The following is a 20,270-nucleotide window of genomic DNA, read 5'->3' on the forward strand; positions in this document are numbered from 1 at the left end:
GTTGTGTTAGCTCATCCAAGTTTATAATTTTCAAAGAATAATTGATCAGTAGAAAACCATTTTGCAATTATGTTAGCACAGCTGAAACTGTTGTTCTGATTAAAATAAGCAATAAAACTGGCCTTCTTTAGACTAGTTGAGTATCTGGAGAATCGGCATTTGTGGGTTCGATTATAGGTTCAAAATGGCCACAAATAAAGACCTTTCTTCTTGATCTCGTTACTCTATTCCTGTTCTGAGAAATGAAGGCTATTCCATGCGAGAAATTGCCAAGAAACGGAAGATCTCTTATGACGCTGTGTACTACTCCCTTCACAGAACAGGGCAAACTGTCTCTAACCAGAATAGAAAGAGGAGAAAGTTTGAGAAACAGACGCCTCACAAGTCCTCAACTGGCAGCTTCATTAAATAGTACCCGCAAAACACCCGTCTCAACGTCAACAGTGAAGAGGCGACTCCAGGATGCTGGCCTTCTAGGCAGAGCACTGACGGGAATAGAAAGAGGAGTGGGAGTCGGTAGTGTATATTGTATTTGAATGGTAGTGTATATATCTTTTAATGTATACGCCGGGAGTCAGAAAGCAGGTGCAGAAGGTGAGTTTTAATAATGAACAGATACAAAAGAACAAACGTGGGACGCATACTGAACGTGAGAGAAAAAACACCTAAAGACTGATGACAAGAGAGGGCTAAATAAAGGACATTTTTAAATACATTTTTTGATAAGTTAATAGACCAATAATAAAGAGTTTTCCCTCTCGGCCATTAACAGCTTGTTTTCAGGCTACACATTCCGCCCACCAAGCTCCTCCAAATAAGCCCCTCTCTCAGATTACTCCCAGACAGTACTAGCAAAATGTTTGCCTGGGAAATTGCATTTAGTTTAAAAAAATATATATATATTTTTTTAACCATTTTAACTGAAAACAATCACAGTAAAGTACTTAATTATTACCCAGGAATTATTTGATATTGAGATTTTAAAAAATGCATGGGACCTTTAAAATGCCCAAATAATATTGAACACCAACAGCACCCAGAACCAAATCGCATGTGTGAGCTGACCAGCTACTTGATTTGATATATTTAACCTATATGACAACGTGATAGCTATCGCAATGGATTGATCAAATAGTCTCACCTATGAGGACTACAGTAAGCAGAAGAATAGCTGTCTTCATGTTGAAGCCTGAGGGGATGCTTCACTCAAGGAGAAACTCTACAAGAAGGTCTTGCTCAGCTTCAGTCTATTTTTCTGACTGCACAAGGTCTGTGCTTTAAGTACCTCATAGTGAGAACTTTCCCACATTACACACCCTTGTTTCAAATAATTGCCACAGAATGGAAAACCCAGGATTTGGAAATTCTTTGTAAAATTTGTGAAATCCAGAAACATTTTTTTGGTGTTCTCAATTGGTAGAAAAAAAATGGTAGACAGCAGGGTAAACAAATTGTGACATTAACCTAAACTCTGACCTTACCTGTTACTTGGCTAACAGGGTTAGTTCGGAACAGAGCACTCGCTCCAATTTCCATCTGGTGGCCAAAATCGAAATTACACCTACACTCCTATCTGAATGTATGATCTTTCTCTTACATTTCATAGATGATGGGGGGAAAATGTTGAAACGCATGTTTTGTTTGTATTACCTTTTACCAGATCTAATGTGTTATTCGCCTACATTAATTTCATATTTCCACAAACTTCAAAGTGTTTTCTTTCAAATAGCTTGCTTCAGGTCCTGAGTTACAGGCAGTTAGATTTGGGTATGTCATTTTAGGTGGAAATTGAAATAAGTGTGCAATCCTTATTAAGTAGTGCTCACTTCAGGAGCTCAGGGCATGCCTGGCCCAGCATGCATTTGTAGTCTACCTGTGTTCTGCTATAGCCCCTTGCTGTAGTCTACTTGTGTGCTGCTATAGCCTCTTGCTGTAGCTACTGTCATGGATTTTGCAAAATATTTTCATAAAGAAACTGATTAAAACACACAGGTGAAAAATCAAGGTGACTTAATGTATCAGTTTTTTAAATTTATTTTACTAAGCAAGTCAGTTAAGAACAAATTCTTATTTTCAATGACAGCCTACGAATGGTGGGTTAACTGCCTGTTCAGGGGCAGAATGACAGATTTGTACCTTGTCAACCTTCCGGTTGCTAGTCCAATGCTCTAACCACTAGGCTACCCTGCCACCCCTGGTTTAGCTTTATTTGACTGTCTGCAATTTACGTCATAATTTAGTTGGTAAGATGGTAACCACATAATACTTATTTCTAAGAACCAATTAGTACAATATTAATAATATCAATTTGATCTGAGACCCCTACTCTGACTGTACATAGTACAATACTCACAAAACAACAAGTGAAAACATACCATAGTGGTACGACGGGGCCACAGTGTACGCTCCATTTGACGTGAAACTCAGCGGCAAAGTCACAGTGTACACAAACCCGAAGAAGGCAGCCATCAATGATGGGATCAACCTCAGTGGGGAGGGTCAGTGTCTACCCTGAATAATTTATTTTAATAGCCTGGAAGGAGATCAATAGTCTATCATGAATTATTTGTTTTAATACCCTGGAAGGAGATCAATAATACTGTAAATGCTATGCCTATTTTAATAATGCATCCCAATGTAATGACTACTGTTTCACTGAGGTAGAGTACACACCGGCAACTAACGTGTCATGGCAGAATGAAATGGAAGAATTTTTTGTGCAAATTCATTGATTGACAGGTTGAATGATTGATTGATTGATTGACTCACACTGTGATTTTCTGTCTTGCAGGTCTGTGCTTTAAGCTGTTCTACGTGAAGCCTGACAGTTACTCTGGGGTGGTGAAGAAGGGCCACAATGGAGGTATTTTGGATATAAAAATAATATTTATGGAACAAAAGGAACATTTATTGTGTAACTGGGAGTCTCGTGAGTGCAAACATCCGAAGATCATCAAAGGTAAGCGATTTAATTGATTGGTCACGAAAGTCAGAAAAGCAATCTACTTGGCTGCTAGCTGTTTGTAATATTTTGTCTACTGAGAGAGATGTTCTTACATAAACGCTTGTTATGCTTTCCCCGAAAAGCTTTATTGAAATCTGACACGCCAGGTGGATTAACAACAAGCTAAGCTGGGTTTTGCTATATTGCACTTGTGATTTCATGAAAATGTAATATTTTTAGTAATTTAATTTGAATTTGGCGCTCTGCAATTCAGCGGCTGTTGATGAAAATGATCCCGCTAACGGGATGGGTGCGTCAAGAATGAAGCATGTTCCAGTTTAGGTCGCCTAGCAGCACGAGCTCTGAAGATAGATGGGGGGCAGTCAGTTCACATGTGGTGTCCAGAGCACAGGTGGGGGCAGAGTGTGGTCTATAGCAGGCGGCAACTGTGAGAGACTTGTTTTTAAAGAGTTGGATTTTTAAAAGTAGAACTTCAAATTGTTTGGGTACAGACTTGGATAGTAGGACAGAACTCTGCAGGCTATCTCTGCATTAGATTGCAAGACCGCCCCCTTTGGCTGTTCTATCTTGTCTGAAAATGTTGTAGTTAGCGATGGAGATTTCAGAGATTTTGGTGGTCTTCCTAAGCATGTAACATAATAACGGTTATCTTTTATGTCACCTTACATGTAGCATGATAACTGTTATCTTTTATTTCCCCCTACATGTAGCATGATGACTATATTTTATATCACCCTACATGTAGCATGGTAAATGTTATTTTATATCACCCTACATGTAGCATGATAACTGTTATCTTTTAAATCACCCTACGTGTAGCATGATAACTCATTTTTTTATCATCCTACATGTAGCATGATAACTGTTATCTTTCATATTACCCTACATGTGGCATGATAACTGTTCTTTTATACCACTGTCGTGTCTTTGGCTATGCCGGATTAAGTGATATGACATGCTATTCTATAAAATAATTTCTCCGTAATTAATATCACCTGATTGAGCTAATCATGTAAATGTAATTCACTAGAGAGTCGGGCACCACGAAATAATATTTATAGAGCTGTTATCTTCCGAATAAACTCTTAAAGACCTAGTAATATTTTACATCAATAGCAGTCAATATCAATCGTCATCTTACTTCAGTCTCATCTGAAAGTTGTAAATTCTTGGTTATCTGCACGAACCCTGGCTAACAATTTGAATCAGCAATACAAAATTGGGTTTAATTATTTATTTTCTAAATACCTAATTAATCACACAGAATTACACATACACATAATTAAATCATAACTTGACTACAAATTACGTCATAAAGGAAAACGTCCCTAGCCGGACGGAACAGATATGACAGCTTGTTACACAAAAGAAAAGGGGCTGGGTTTGAGTAAAGGAGCGGGAAGACTGAGGGACACAGGGAGAAGCTGTGCTATCGTAAATACAGTATCTTATGCATTCTAAATTACCGCCCATTTGGAAAAGGAAAATGCAATAAATATTTACTCTGAGCTGCGCTTCGGTAGGTTGGTGGTAGATGGAAGGCCGTGTTGCCCAACCGAGTCCTTTGATGAATGTCTCTGTGTCACGTAGAGTAGGCCAGATGGCTAAACTGGATAACCTAACCTCTATAAAAATAAAAAGATGGCGGAACCGCAAAAGTTCTTCTGTGCAAAGGTGTTTATTTACAAGTGATTCCAGAACAGAAAATAACAGTACTGCCATCAACATCTACCTTATGGGACAGCTTAACAACAATGCTGCCCCATCCACAGCTCAATCCAAAAAATCCCCCTTAGAGACTGGAGAGAGGCTCCTTTTGTAGGGCTAGCCCCTCCCCTCAGAACAATTAACCCTAATTAATTAATCAATTAACAATACAAACCTACATTTTCCATGAACTAAACATACTAAAGGATATACATTGCAACACGGTTTTAAACAATATCACAACATAACATTTACAACATTACATCATTACTGACAGTATCTTTCAATATGCCCATATGCATTAATGAGCCATTTGGGACAGGCACTATAAAGCCAACCCAATTCCCTTAGCTCGGGTCCTTTTCCAGCATACCCAGAAGCTACAGAGATGGAGAGAGAGGAACAGAACAAACAAACAATGCGCTCATCCACAACATTGATAAGTATAATAATTATTGTATCTCTCAAATATGAACATTGACAAGTGTGAAATGCATGCACCAAGACAGAAGTTAAATTGTGTGTCGACCCACATTGTTAACTTATGGTATAATGGCGCAGGGAGGAGTGATGAATATGTGTGTGCGTTAAAGAACCAAATGCTGCCCGCGGCCAGTGACGGACTTCTACGTCACACTCTGGTTGTCAATTGGATACGTTGTCGTAACGTCGTTCTGTGGTAGACGGGATACTCTGTCTGTTCCTTCCTAACCCTCGTTGGCATCTGCTGTTGCTAACTCAACGGCTAGGAGGTATCACTTCTGTTATGAATAAGAGTTAAAAGTTCATACCATTCGCAACCGAAGCTCACGTTGATGTTGGCTTCGTTCTGTAGTTATTATCTGAACCATTCTGACATAGGACCGTGGTCCTCACATCATTGGAACAGGAAGTTATGTTGTTGTCAAGGGCTTTTATAGCCCATGTCCCTTCACAGGGGCGGGCCAGTGATTGAGCAGCCCTATCTTATGAAAACCCCAAATCTCACATTTTAGAGGCTAAAATCACATTTCATCCCATCACGAATAATTTCATATTCAAACATTTTAATAGAACAACAATCCCATGTGAATCCGATAACTCTGATGTGTAGACTTTCCACTGTAGAGTTTATGTCATCTTATCATTGATGAGAATGTCTCAGGTGACAACCGAACTGACATCATATTCATTAAGTACCACCGCATATGTTCAATTGTTCAGATTACCAGAATATAGTTCATTTCCCCCCACCTACTGATGTTCCCAGAATCTCTATGTTAACCAAGGGTTTTGCAAATGTAACCTCAGTAGGGTAGAGTGTCACGTTCTGACCTTAGTTCTTTTGTTATGTCTTTGTTTTAGTATGGTCAGGGCTTGAGTTGGGTGGGTTGTCTATGTTAGTTTTTCTATGATTAGTTATTTCTGTGTTTGGCCTGGTATGGTTCTCAATCAGAGGCAGCTGTCAATCGTTGTCCCTGATTGAGAACCATATTTAGGTAGCCTGGTTTTACTTTTGAGTTGAGGTTGATTATCTTCCATGTTAGTGTTTGTTACCACACGGGACCGGTTCGTTTGTTTCACTTTGTTATTTGTGTAGTGTTCAGTTTTTCTTATTAAAATGGACACTTACCACGCTGCAAATTGGTCCGACCTCTCTTTCTCCTCATCAGAGGAAGATGAGGAACGTTACATAGAGAGAGGAAAAAAGGGGGGAAGAGGTATTTATGACTGTCATCAACCTACCCCCCAGGCCAACGTCATGACACCACCCTACATGATAACTGTTATCTGTTATGTTATCTTGTATATCATCCTACATGTAGCATGATAACGGTGATCTTTTATATCACTCTACATGTAGCATGATAACTGTTATCTTTTATGTTTCACCCTACATGTAGAATGATAACTGTTATTGTTTGTATATTAATGTTTTGCATATAAGAAAATACTAAACAATGATGAATCTTTAAAAGGTAAACAAAGAAAACACGTGCAGGATAAGTAAGAAACCCAGAGGGGCTTTTATTAATTTAACAAATTTTTAGAATCAAGGTTCCATGCTGTCAAAACAGTTCACACAACTTCAAAACAATTCTTTACGTGTGCTAAACTACCTTTTCTTATCTGTGCTCAGAAAGTCATATGGGCCTCATGCAGGTGTTGACATTGTGTGTGATGATTGAAGTCCTTGCTCCATTCAACGTTTTTCCCCAGTGTACGCTGGAGAGGATAGCAGAAAGGAAGTCATCAATAAGGGGCTCAAACTCAGGGGCGAAGGTCTGTATCTGTCCAGGGGAGTCTGTTTGAACATTTGGTGTGTGATTAAGTGGGAGGTTAATGTATGTCTATTAATAATTCACCCTGTTTTGATTGTAATTAGACGCTACAGATGTAGGATCTTAATTTGATCACTTTTGTTGCTGAGAATTTTCCTGCACGGCAGGAAATGCAAACTTGTAGCGGATGCGATGTTTAAAAGGCTCCTAAAGTTTGTAATTTTCACTTTAAAAATGTCAGACACGATTTGCCCTAACAAAAATATGTATCAACCCCTACAAAAAATATCCATTAATTATAATCCACATAATAATTCACATTTCCTGTTGCTGCAGGATTATTTTCCTGCTGTAGCAAAACTGGCTCAAATGAAGATCCTACATATGTATAATTTGTAGAGTAAAGCTATATAAAGGAACAATTAGGTCAAGGTTGATTGACTGCATGGATTGGTTGGGTAATGGTCTGGTTGTGCCCCTTTTGCCAGGTCTTTAAGCTGTTCTTTGTGGACTCAGACATAAAGTGTGGAGATTGAGTATGGAAGGTGGAAATAATTTCTACAACGATGCCAATGCATTATGTCAGAGCGCACAGAGGCATTACCTCTCATGTTTATGTCAAAATGACAGACCCAAGCATTGACCCCACCCTCAAAGGTGTCTTTTTGACTATACATTAACAGTCAAAGAGACACCATCTAATCCAAATGTCAACCTAGTGTCACCTTTTACAGATTCATTTATATTTGTAACACATTTACTATGTATATATATTTTTTGATATTTGAACTGTCACTGTCTTGAAGGGATAGTGTGAGATTTCAGCCATTAATCCCTTTTTTACTTCCCCATATTCAGATGAAAATGTATGTCTCTGCGTGCAGCTTGAAGGAAGTTGAAGGTAGCTTCACAAGCCATTGCTAACTAGCATCAGTGCAATGACTGTTCCCATAGACTTCCAGTTACTTAGCAATTATGTTAACGCTAATTAGAAACGTCCTTCAAACTGCATGCAGAGACTTAACAAATGGTAACCATGAGTTCATCTGACTCTTGAAAAATAGAAAAAGGGCTTGATTGCCAAAATCTTGCTCTATCCCTTTAAGAACCATTAACATAGCATCTAATGTAGAATTACAAATCAAATGTTCCTTAGCTCCACAATGGCAATTAGAAATGGGAAATTAAATGTGATGCTTTGCTCTACCTAAAGCAGCAGATGGCAGCAATGTATTACTTTATTTCAAGGATGAAATGGCCAAATTAGAATTGATAGACTGCATCTACAGTTGAAGTCGGAAGTTTACATACACTTAGGTTGGAGTCATTAAAACTCGTTTTTCAACAAGTCCACAAATATCTTGTTAACTTACTATAGTTTGGCATGTCGGTTAGGACATCTATTTTGTGCATGACACAAGTAATTTTTCCAACAATTGTTTACAGACAGATTACTTCACTTATAATTCACTGTATCACAATTCCAGTGGGTAAGAAGTTTACATACAATAAGTTGACTGTTCATCCTTGGGGGCAATTTCCAAATGCCTGAAGGTACCACGTTCATCTCTACAAACAATAGTATGTAAGTATAAACACCATGGGACCACGCAGCCGTCATACCGCTCAGGAAGGAGACGCGTTCTGTCTCCTAGAGATGAACGTACTTTGGTGTGAAAAGTGCAAATCAATCCCAGAACAACAGCAAAGGACCTTGTGAAGATGCTGGAGGAAATGGGTACAAATGTATCTATATCCTCAGTAAATGAGTCCCCAATCGACATAACCTGAAAGGCCGCTCAGCAAGGAAGCGGCCATAAAAAAGCCAGACTACGGTTTGCGACTGCACATGGGGACAAAGATCGTACTTTTTGGAGAAATGTCCTCTGGTCTGATGAAACAAAATTGAACTGTTTGGCCATAATGGCCATCGTTATGTTTGGAGGGAAAAGGGGGAGGCTTGCAAGCCGAAGCATCATGTTGTGGGGGTGCTTTGCTGTAGGAGGGACTGGTGCACTGGACGGAATGAGGAAGGACAATTCTGTGGCTATATTGAAGCCACATCTCAAGACATCAGTTAAAGTTTGGTCGCAAATGGGTCTTCCAAATGAACAATGATCCCAAGCATACTTCCAAAGTTGTGGCAAAATGGCTTAAGAATAACAAAGTCAAGGTATTGGAGTGGTCATCACAAAGCCAATTTTATAGAAAATGTGTGGGCAGAACTGAAAAAGCGTGTGCGAGCAAGGAGGCCTACAAACGTGATTCAGTTACACCAGCTCTGTCAAGGGGAATGGGCCAACATTCACCCAATTTATTGTGGGAAGCTTGTGGAAGGCTACACGAAATGTTTGACCCAAATTAAACAATTTAAAGGCAATGCTACCAAATACTAATTGAGTGTATGTAAACTTCTGACCCACTGGGAATGTGATGAAAGAAATAAAAGCTGAAATAAATCATTTTCTCTACTATTATTCTGACATTTCACATTCTTAAAATAAAGTGGTGATCCCAACTGACCTAAGACAGGGATTTACTAGGATTAAATGTCAGGAATTGTGAAAAACTGAGTTTAAATGTATTTGGCTAAAGTGTGTGTAAACTTCCGACTTCAACTGTAAATATTGTTCATGTTGCGAGGCCGCAAGCTGTCCATTTTAGTTCCTAAGCATGGTAATAACTTATCCTCCATCCCTCATGCTGCAGATAACGGTCTTAGATTGCATGGTGGGAGGATTGCAGGCTAGAACAGTGATGAGAAGCAATAATGAGTGCAATGGAACATTATACTCATACTGTACACATACATCCAACATGGGCATTGTTCATTGTGAGGTAATAAGGAAGTAACTGTCACAGTAGGACTAATACTACTGAATAACTGCCTTCTGGTAAAAATATGGATATGGTTATAGCTTTTTAACTACCCATGCACTTCTTCTGGATATTTCTGTCTGTATAGTGTTTATATAATTGTGTGTGTTTATGTGTGCGTGAACATGCATGCATGTGTGTTTGATGACGATGTGGAATGTTTTGGGAGTTATTCATTTGCATGGACAGTATTGCCAGAATATCTAGAGAAAACAAAAGTCTATTCCTCAGAAAATCAAACGAGTCACTTATGATTATGGTGATCACACTCCGCATATGGGAGGGGGCGAGAATGAGGGAGAAGAAAGAGACTGTGTGGTGGAGTGTGTTGTAAAAATCTACTGCTAAATTGATATTTCTCTCAACAATAAGGCATATTTCAAACGATAGGAACCCTTCAGAGATAAGGCAGATTTTTTTTTACGAACTCTTCCGAACTCTTTTTTACGAACTCTTCTTTAGTCCATTCTGTGAATGGACTAAAGCATCCCGGGGGTATAGATTAAGTGTTTGCTAACTGATTTAACAAGAACGATTTAGAAGAAGTCTGGACTGTATCTAAGAGGCACAGGGCAGCCTAAGGACTAGTTTATGCAAAAACATGCCATGAGAATTATTTAGCATGTATTCTTCTTTAGGTTATGGAGAGGTCTTGGTGGGGCCTCAGGCCAATAACAATACATCATAATTCAACTGTTTTTTTTAAACAATTGCTTCTGGAGAGAATTTTTGTGACAGCTTTCCCCAACGCTGTTGTCATGCAGACAGAGATGTTCATCTGGAAGAAATAAGATATCAAAACAACATGTGGGGGCGAGGAGACCAGAGAGACCAGAATATCCATAGAGATCAGAACATGTTCCCTCTTTTCGTCATATTAATCTTTAACCAAGCAAAGCCGTCACATATTACAGCTTAATTTCTGAACCAAAAAAACAAGTTTCACATCTAAATTGCCCTCCCAGTATTCTCTTTCCCTCTTTCAGACAGAGATATAAAACAGCCATTTGCACAGTAAAAAGCCATGCTAGTCTGGTGTGACAACGTCTCTCTGTTCGTTCGTTGTCCTATTCTGATGGGCGACTTTATCTGAGGGTCCATGCTGAGACGTGAAAGCTACAGCTTAATTCTTATAATGGACTTCGTTATACAGTATATCATATCACCAAGAGTTGCCCACATTAAGAGCCGCTTTTGGGTGATTTAACACTCCCAGAATGGAGACATTCATTCTCATCTCATGCTGTAATGCTTATCTCTCTGAGGAAGAAAGGACCTTTCAGTGTTCATAGTTGATATCACCAGTGATAGGCTAAGCGGAAATATGGTGCTGGCTTTTAACAGTACATCAGGCATTCAGTCAGTGCAGGGGGTCCCGGAAAGTTAACTTCGATAAAAAATAAATAGCGCTAAAACTTCAATTGTCCTGTGTAGGGGATTCACTATAAATCGAACGTGTATCATTGCGGGTTAATATCTGCATACAGTATGTGTTTTAGTACCATGTTACTTTTACTACCATGTCCTTGCCTTCAGAGTAATTAATGGTGTTGTTTACTTTACATTCTGTAAGAGCTTAATGAGGAACATGCATGTTTTAGGCACATAATATGAATTCAGAGCCCTAATTAGTCCTGATATAGATAAATGAGCGAACTTATCGTTTAATACGTCATTACATCTCCGTAATATAAGATGACCAGACATGTTGTGGACAGTGTATCGTGTATACGTTAAACAAATTGATTGAATCAAACCTGTATTGTGGTAAATCCACATCCTTTTGACCTTGTGTCTTCCCTGCAAACATGTTGTATGTACGACAGTGTCTGAGACCAAGGATGTCCTAATATGGACACCATACAGTTATCTCAGAATCTTAACAGACAAAGTCAGGTAAAAAAAAAAACTGACTCACTCAAGCTTTCAATCTGTGCTTAGCTCACTTAACACAAGGAAAGAAAACTTTTGCGACCCGCTAAAATATTCAAGCTTAAAGCATTGACCTTATTAGGAAGATTTTTGCATGTTGTTTTTGCCATGGGGAAATGTTGTTACCGTGTCATGTACACGTTTAAAGTGGCGTTTAAATACAAAACAATTTGACAATACAACTTTCATAACAGTTACATACCAATAAAAAGAGACTAGAGTGCTGGCCTTACTGGGCCGGTAGGAACACTAGCCTGCTGGCCTTACTGGGCCGGTAGGAACACTAGCCTGCTGGCCTTACTGGGACGGTAGGAACACTAGCCTGCTGGCCTTACTGGGACGGTAGGAACACTAGCCTGCTGGCCTTACTGGGTCGATAGGAACACTAGCCTGCTGGCCTTACTGGGTCGATAGGAACACTAGGCTGCTGGCCTTACTGGGACGGTAGGAACACTAGCCTGCTGGCCTTACTGGGTCGATAGGAACACTAGCCTGCTGGCCTTACTGGGTCGATAGGAACACTAGGCTGCTGGCCTTACTGGGCCGGTAGAAACACTAGCCTGCTGGCCTTACTGGGTCGATAGGAACACTAGCCTGCTGGCCTTACTGGGCCGGTAGGAACACTAGCCTGCTGGCCTTACTGGGCCGGTAGGAACACTAGCCTGCTGGCCTTACTGGACCGGTAGGAACACTAGCCTGCTGGCCTTACTGGGTCGATAGGAACACTAGCCTGCTGGCCTTACTGGGCCGGTAGGAACACTAGCCTGCTGGCCTTACTGGGCCGGTAGGAACACTAGCCTGCTGGCCTTACTGGGCCGGTAGGAACACTAGCCTGCTGGCCTTACTGGGCCGGTAGGAACACTAGCCTGCTGGCCTTACTGGGCCGGTAGGAACACTAGCCTGCTGGCCTTACTGGGCCGGTAGGAACACTAGCCTGCTGGCCTTACTGGGCCGGTAGGAACACTAGGCTGCTGGCCTTACTGGGCCGGTAGGAACACTAGCCTGCTGGCCTTACTGGGCCGGTAGGAACACTAGCCTGCTGGCCTTACTGGGCCGGTAGGAACACTAGCCTGCTGGCCTTACTGGGTCGATAGGAACACTAGTCCGAGCTATTTAGGAGAGATATCACACCTGGCACAAATGATTGTCTAGTTCTGTTTTTCCTGCCGAGGGGTGCCCTATACCTGCGCCCAGAGGGGAGTAGTTCAAAGTCTGGGTACAGGGTGTGGCTTGGGTCTAAAACTGACAGTGGCATTGCCAAACCAACAAACAATACAATACTCTCCAACTAATGGTTGTCTTTGTATTGCTTCCACTTCTCAGTTCCCTGCTGGGCAGGGGATGGCTGCTTTGTGTTGTACCACGTCTCAGTTCCCTGCTGGGCAGGGGATGGCTGCTTTTTGTTGTACCACTTCTCAGTTCCCTACTGGGCAGGGGATGGCTGCTTTGTGTTGTACCACGTCTCAGTTCCCTGCTGGGCAGGGGATGGCTGCTTTGTGTTGTACCTCTTCTCAGTTCCTTACTGGGCAGGGGATGGCTGCTTTGTGTTGTACCACGTCTCGGTTCCCTGCTGGGCAGGGGATGGCTGCTTTGTGTTGTACCACTTCTCAGTTCCTTACTGGGCAGGGGATGGCTGCTTTGTGTTGTACCACTTCTCAGTTCCTTACTGGGCAGGGGATGGCTGCTTTGTGTTGTACCACGTCTCGGTTCCCTGCTGGGCAGGTGATGTCTGCTTTGTGTTGTACCATGTCTCAGTTCCCTGCTGGGCAGGGGATGGCTGCTTTGTGTTGTACCACTTCTCAGTTCCTTACTGGGCAGGGGATGGCTGCTTTGTGTTGTACCACTTCTCAGTCCCTTACTGGGCAGGGGATGGCTGCTTTGTGTTGTACCACGTCTCGGTTCCCTGCTGGGCAGGGGATGGCTGCTTTGTGTTGTACCACGTCTCGGTTCCCTGCTTGGCAGGGGATGGCTGCTTTGTGTTGTACCACTTCTCAGTTCCTTACTGGGCAGGGGATGGCTGCTTTGTGTTGTACCACTTCTCAGTTCCTTACTGGGCAGGGGATGGCTGCTTTGTGTTGTACCACTTCTCAGTTCCTTACTGGGCAGGGGATGGCTGCTTTGTGTTGTACCACGTCTCAGTTCCCTGCTGGGCAGGGGATGGCTGCTTTGTGTTGTACCACTTCTCAGTTCCTTACTGGGCAGGGGATGGCTGCTTTGTGTTGTACCACTTCTCAGTCCCTTACTGGGCAGGGGATGGCTGCTTTGTGTTGTACCACGTCTCGGTTCCCTGCTGGGCAGGGGATGGCTGCTTTGTGTTGTACCACGTCTCGGTTCCCTGCTTGGCAGGGGATGGCTGCTTTGTGTTGTACCACTTCTCAGTTCCTTACTGGGCAGGGGATGTCTGCTTTGTGTTGTACCACGTCTCAGTTCCCTGCTGGGCAGGGGATGGCTGCTTTGTGTTGTACCACTTCTCAGTTCCTTACTGGGCAGGGGATGGCTGCTTTGTGTTGTACCACTTCTCAGTCCCTTACTGGGCAGGGGATGGCTGCTTTGTGTTGTACCACGTCTCGGTTCCCTGCTGGGCAGGGGATGGCTGCTTTATGTTGTACCACCTCTCAGTTCCTTACTGGGCAGGGGATGGCTGCTTTGTGGCAGGTTTACCTACCTTCCTTGCCTTGCTTACTTTATAACAACTCTTATTCAAAGGGATGTTAATTTCAGTTTAGAAAAAAAAGTACATCCAGGAGTTAACAAAAATACAACATGTATCACATACAATGCACAACATTGTACAGGTGTAGCACTTAACTATTATACAATATGCTCAAGTAATTGAGTTCACTATAGCAATACACATACTCAAATAAAGGGCAAGCCAGCAAAACATTTCTCCAGTCCAGCTAATTAGATAGACACCCTGTCTTGTATGAGATTTGAAGTGGTTTATGGTTCATGAAGGCACCACCTGCTATGACCCCTTGATTAAGGGTCTTCCCCCAAATTGCATCAGTTAGCCGGCGTTATCTGGTATTTGTCTTTACAAGATGGTATCGACTTTTGTGACATCATGCAGAAAATGAACTGTCATGTGTGCAAGTGCTGCACTGAATGAACGCTGATAAAACCTTCCGAGCCAATGGTAATAAATACTACAGGCCGACGAAGAACAGGCTAGGCAGACAAAGCACAACCACAATGTCTGGCCTCCTTTGAAATGAGAATGTTAATCTTGTGAGTGGCTTTAAAGGGACATTTAAAAAAGCACCACCCCAACATCAACATGTGTGAAAATGGTGCGTTTCTATGTTTTGTAGTAAAAAAGATCGAGGAAGATAAGTGTTTCCAATGACATCATCGGTGTGCATTGTGTGATTTTAACCAATTATGAGCAGCCATTGCCTACTAATTGGTTGATGATGACATTGGAAACACTTAACTTCCTCTATCTTCTTTTCAACAAAACATAGAAATGTGCAATTTTCACATATGTTGATGTTGGGGTGATGCTGGAGATGAAGTTGAATAACTGTGAAGTTTCCCTTTTAATATGAGTAGCTCACTCCTCATTTGGAAATATATTTTGAACAGAGGTCTTAGTGAAGAAATAAAACAAATCAAGCTATTCCAATGCTTGCACGGCCTAGATAATGGGGTCATAATTTTTCTTTACATGCGTTGTGGAAATGTGATACAAAAAGCAAAGTGATAGCCAGCTCTGCTTTTGTTGTGCGTAAATAGATACTTAAAGTCAGATTAACATCCAAGAAGCAACATCTAACATGATGGATTTTAAGGAATTTTTTTGCAGGTTCTGGAGGCCATTATATTTCCCCAAGGACATCAAAACAGCAGTAAAACTAGCTATTAGAACATTGTCTATTTACATACTGATCTGTTTGGTGGGTTTGATACGGATTCTCACTCAGAATATTCTGATTCTTTAATTCGTTAATTATAAATGTTACGTTTAATATTCTGTGGCTTTCAACTTGTAGCCGCATAGTGCAACAGAAAGACAACTTCCATTATGCCAAACAAATTATATTTAAAACCACAAAGCATCACGACTCAATCCGATTCCAAGTTAAGGTCATTCATGTTGTTCTTTTGTTTGTGCCGTTTCTGTTCTTTTTTTACGTGTGCTGTTGCAATAGGGACAATTATTCACTAGGGAAGTTAACTTTTCACTAGGGAAGTTAACTTTTCACTAGGGAAGTTAACTTTTCACTAGGGAAGTTTACTTTTCACTAGGGAAGTTTACTTTTCACTAGGGAAGTTTACTTTTCACTAGGGAAGTTAACTTTTCACTAGGGAAGTTAACTTTTCACTAGGGAAGTTAACTTTTCACTAGGGAAGTTAACTTTTCACTAGGGAAGTTAACTTTTCACTAGGGAAGTTAACTTTTCACTAGGGAAGTTTACTTTTCACTAGGGAAGTTTACTTTTCACTAGGGAAGTTTACTTTTCACTAGGGAAGTTAACTTTTCACTAGGGAAGTTAACTTTTCACTAGGGAAGTTTACTTTTCACTAGGCAAGTTTACTTTTCACTAGGCAAGTTTACTTTTCACTAGGGAAGTTTACTTTTCACTAGGGAAGTTTACTTTTCACTAGGGAAGTTTACTTTGCATGACTCATTCTGCAGGGGGACTATTATGGGAAAATAACCCAATCAAATCCTAATCAAATAAATGTGTCAGTGTCAGATAATTGTAAATTAAGTCTAAGCTTATCGGTTCAACAACTTGTATTTTACATGGGACAAGAATTACGCAGATTAAGCGGAGCCATATTTTTCAGATGAAGAGTTTTAATTTATACTTGAGTTATCAGTTTTCATAGTGATTAATAAGTAACTCCATGCACGTAATCACAACATAAAAGTATTTTACCGATAGTCACATGATGTCTCTGGAAAAATATCAATTCTCAAGTTCACAGGTAGAAGCCAGCACATACTTCCTGTGAATGGTGTGTAGGCTGTTTTGATCTAAATGATGGGGCTCTTAGTGATGACATCAGGGGCTCTGCTGCTCTTTCACCTGCACCTTTCACCTGCACCTGTTAAGACGGCTTTGTCGGCAATGGCATCACCTGCTATGACCCCAAGATCTGCGAAAGCGACTCCTGCTGTCGTCAAGGTTACCGCTGGTCTTCTAAACTGGGTTGTGTGGACGTTGACGAGTGTTCCCTTCCTGACCAGCCCTGCGCCCCTCAGGTCTGTGAGAACACCCCTGGGTCCTTCAACTGCCTGGTGCCTTCTGACGATAACCTCCGCTCAGTCCAGCACACCATCCCAAACGTGGACCCCCACTCTGTCCGGTTTATGTGTGGGGACACAGAGTGTCCAGTGGGACAGGACTGTATCAGTATTGGTGGAACATCTCGTTGTGCAGACCCCTGCCAGCACTACTCTGTACTGAATGACGCCTGGAGTGCCACCAACTACAGGGGTATAGGGAACTGCGACAAGGATATCAACTTTCGGGGCTGGTATCGCATGTTCCTGGGGGACACCAGTGTTCAGATGCCAGAGAGGTGTGTGCAAAAGCACACATGTGGTACCAACAGCCCGATGTGGCTCACAGATCCCCACCCCCAGCTGTCGGACAGAGTGGTTCAGCGGGGTGTCTGTGGGAGCTATGATAGCTGCTGCCAATATAAACAAACCCCAATCCATGTCAAAGCCTGCTATAGATACTACTATGTCTACAAGTTTGTCAGTCCAACGTATTGCACCTTTGCCTATTGTGCAGACGTCAACACTATGGTATGTGCTACCTGTGGAAGTGATCAGACTTGTGTGAGTGAGGATAAGATCAACTGGAGATGTGAGAGGAAAGCTCCAGAGCTGGTATGTGGGCGGAGCCTCCTACAGGTGGGTCTCAGCAGAGCTCATCTGGAGGCTGCTGGTATAAACGCTACCACTGCTCATCTGGCTGACCGGCGCTGCTCTGCCCACGAGGATCGTAATGGCATGGTGTGGTACCAGGTGAAGCGCAGGGAGGGACACTGTGGAAACACAGTGAAGACAAATGGCACTCATGCTGTCTACTCCAACAGCATATTCGTTTATCCAGTAGATGCACAAAATGATTTTCCTCTTAGCTTTCCTTTCTCCTGTATCTATCCTCTGGAGATAGAGAGCAGCCTGGATGTGCCCATCAGACCCCATCTACCAACTGACAATGCAGTTGTCGCAGTCGGTGCCAAGGCCAGAGCCTCCATGTTTCTGTATCGTAACTCCAACTACACAGAGCCTTACCCAGCTGGTCAGGCAGTCACTCTGCTTGTGGGTTCCACCCTGCATGTGGGCTTGTCCGTAGACGAGTCAGACCCGGAGCTTTTCGTGGACGACTGCTTCACAACGGGAGCCCCCAGCCCTGACAACCTCCTTCGATACTACATAATTCAGGACAGCTGTCCAAGCAATCGTACCCACGTGACAGTCGAGGAAAGCGCCTCATCCCTCCAGGCTCGATTCTCTGCTCTGTTGTATGGGGGCTACCGTTACGTCTTCCTGCACTGCCGCCTCAGTCTGTGTAACCACAGAAGCTCATCCTGCTCTCCAGTGTGTTCCAGGAGGAGGTCCCGCTCTGTGGCCAAGTCTGTCTCCCTCAACCCCCTCACCATCGGGCCAATCACCTGGGCCCAGAGTCTAGAATGACCTCCAGCTTCTCCCCCACCCCTCAACCCCACTGTCATCCCACTGGGCCCTCTCCCTCCCCAGATCTCCATTCCTACCAGCACAACCAATGGTCATGCAAGGGCACCAAATTACTTTCTGCTATTATTGACAATGAATGTTTGCAACACAGTGTGTGATTTCATTGTACTGTAAATGTTTTATACACATAGACGCAATGCTTTTGAGGATCGATCATTTACTCAGTTGCTCAGTGTGTATGCTGCCATTTGACAATGACAATAAATAACTATATGATAAAGGACACATCACTATGTATTTTTTCTCTATCTCTCCTCCCCCACTTGCACATAGATACACCCCCCTCTATTTCCCCGGCCTGCAGACATTTTTCAAAGCCATTTGACAAAGACACAACTGTTGCCTGAGGTTTTTTCTTTCATCTTCTTGTAATTCCCAGTTGTATCTGGAAATCTAGAGTTTTACCTAGAGTCAGTGCGAGGTCTCGGAAGTCATACCTGCAGCCATTTTGGGGCAATCTTGAAGAAAGAGATAATTCAAGTAATGCTTACAGTAGGGATGATTTCCGACATAGCCGGGCTACCAGGGTCACCAGGGAGACCAATCTAAAGGGGAGAGAGAGGAGCCTATTACATCCGCCAGTAGAGGGAGAAATGATTGCCAGGGGAAGATAGTTGTGAGGAGAGAAGCATGAAGCAAAAGCAGTGCCAGGAATTGTATCAGTCGGTGGCCCCTTTACAGCCTCTGCCCGTCTCGGATAAGGGGGATATGAACACTGGCAAGGTGCAGCTGGGAGGGTGAGAATGTCATTATCGTGGGACCCCCATACAACCCCATAACCCTTTCCTCTGCTTTATTTTACTTTCCACTTCATTTAGTGTATGCTCTTTGCTCTGCCGCTCGCTTGACGAGGTAAACGTGTAAGTCCCCCTGGCTTTTGGAATCAATTTGGGTCCTCGCTGTGTCTTGTACAACACCTGACTGGCCCTGTGGTGCCCCTCCTTGATGAGGCCCGACTGGCCCTGTGGCGCTGCTCCTTGACGAGGCCCGGCTGGCCCCGTGGCGCAGCTCCTTGATGAGACCTGGCTGGCCCTGTGGCGTAGCTCTATGAGGAAGCCTGGCAGGGGGCTTTTGGCTGCCCTCACATTTTTGAAAGGTGGAGGAAGTGATTAACAGTGACGGCACACACACACACATGCACGTGTGAACACACAGATCTCTGGTTCACTCATACAGCGGTACACAGGTTTGAGCTCCATTCCTGTGAGATTGTAAAGTAGGTTGTTGATTGAAAAATTGGCACTTCCTTAAGTAATGATACCTCGCTGGAAATAATTGATTGTTCAGACCCACTTGTGTACTTTGACCTCATACACAACCAGGGTTAACAAGAACTACTGTTACCACAGCAATATTGATTGTCAAAATAATCAAAGTAGGTGCACCCCACTCCGATAAACATGGAGCTATAGTTATTAAAGGATGCTTTACTGTAACAAGTGGATCAAGGAATGAATTTCAGTGTATTGGAGAAAATAGGAGACTGGTTAACCAGGAGAAAAAGAGCAGACTGGTTAACTAGGAGAAACAGAGCAGAGTGGTTAACTAGGAGAAACAGAGCAGAGTTGTTAACTAGGGGAAACAGAACAGAGTGGTTAACTAGGAGAAACAGAGCAGAGTGGTTAACTAGGAGAAACAGAACAGAGTGGTTAACCAGGAGAAACAGAGCAGAGTGGTTAACTAGGAGAAACAGAGCAGAATGGTTAACCAGGAGAAACAGAACAGAGTGGTTAACTAGGGAAACAGAGCAGAGTGGTTAACCAGGAGAAACAGAACAGAGTGGTTAACTAGGGAAACAGAGCAG

General features: G+C 42.5%; 1 protein-coding gene across 1 annotated transcript; it reads left to right on the forward strand.

The window, feature by feature from the left end:
- The first annotated feature begins 558 nt into the window (after positions 1 to 558).
- LOC112220534 (uromodulin-like) lies at positions 559 to 18,408 on the forward strand. The gene is made up of 4 exons (XM_024382392.2): positions 559 to 594; positions 2,381 to 2,498; positions 2,792 to 2,863; positions 16,809 to 18,408. The coding sequence occupies exons 1-4, from the start codon at positions 559 to 561 to the stop codon at positions 18,404 to 18,406; spliced, it is 1,824 nt and encodes a 607-aa protein (XP_024238160.1). The 3' UTR covers positions 18,407 to 18,408.
- Positions 18,409 to 20,270: the final 1,862 nt, after the last annotated feature.

Source organism: Oncorhynchus tshawytscha, linkage group LG21 (genome assembly GCF_018296145.1).
Source record: "Oncorhynchus tshawytscha isolate Ot180627B linkage group LG21, Otsh_v2.0, whole genome shotgun sequence".
Taxonomy (NCBI): Eukaryota; Metazoa; Chordata; class Actinopteri; order Salmoniformes; family Salmonidae; genus Oncorhynchus; species Oncorhynchus tshawytscha.

What these genes read in the sequence shown, in the direction of transcription:
- LOC112220534 (XM_024382392.2), top strand. Translation starts at nt 559, where the DNA reads ATGTATACGCCGGGAGTCAGAAAGCAGGTGCAGAAG. An exon ending in TCAGAAAGCAGGTGCAGAAG is followed by an intron (nt 595 to 2,380) that starts GTGAGTTTTAAT and finishes AACATACCATAG; the next exon opens with TGGTACGACGGGGCCACAGT. An exon ending in GAAGAAGGGCCACAATGGAG is followed by an intron (nt 2,864 to 16,808) that starts GTATTTTGGATA and finishes GCACCTGTTAAG; the next exon opens with ACGGCTTTGTCGGCAATGGC.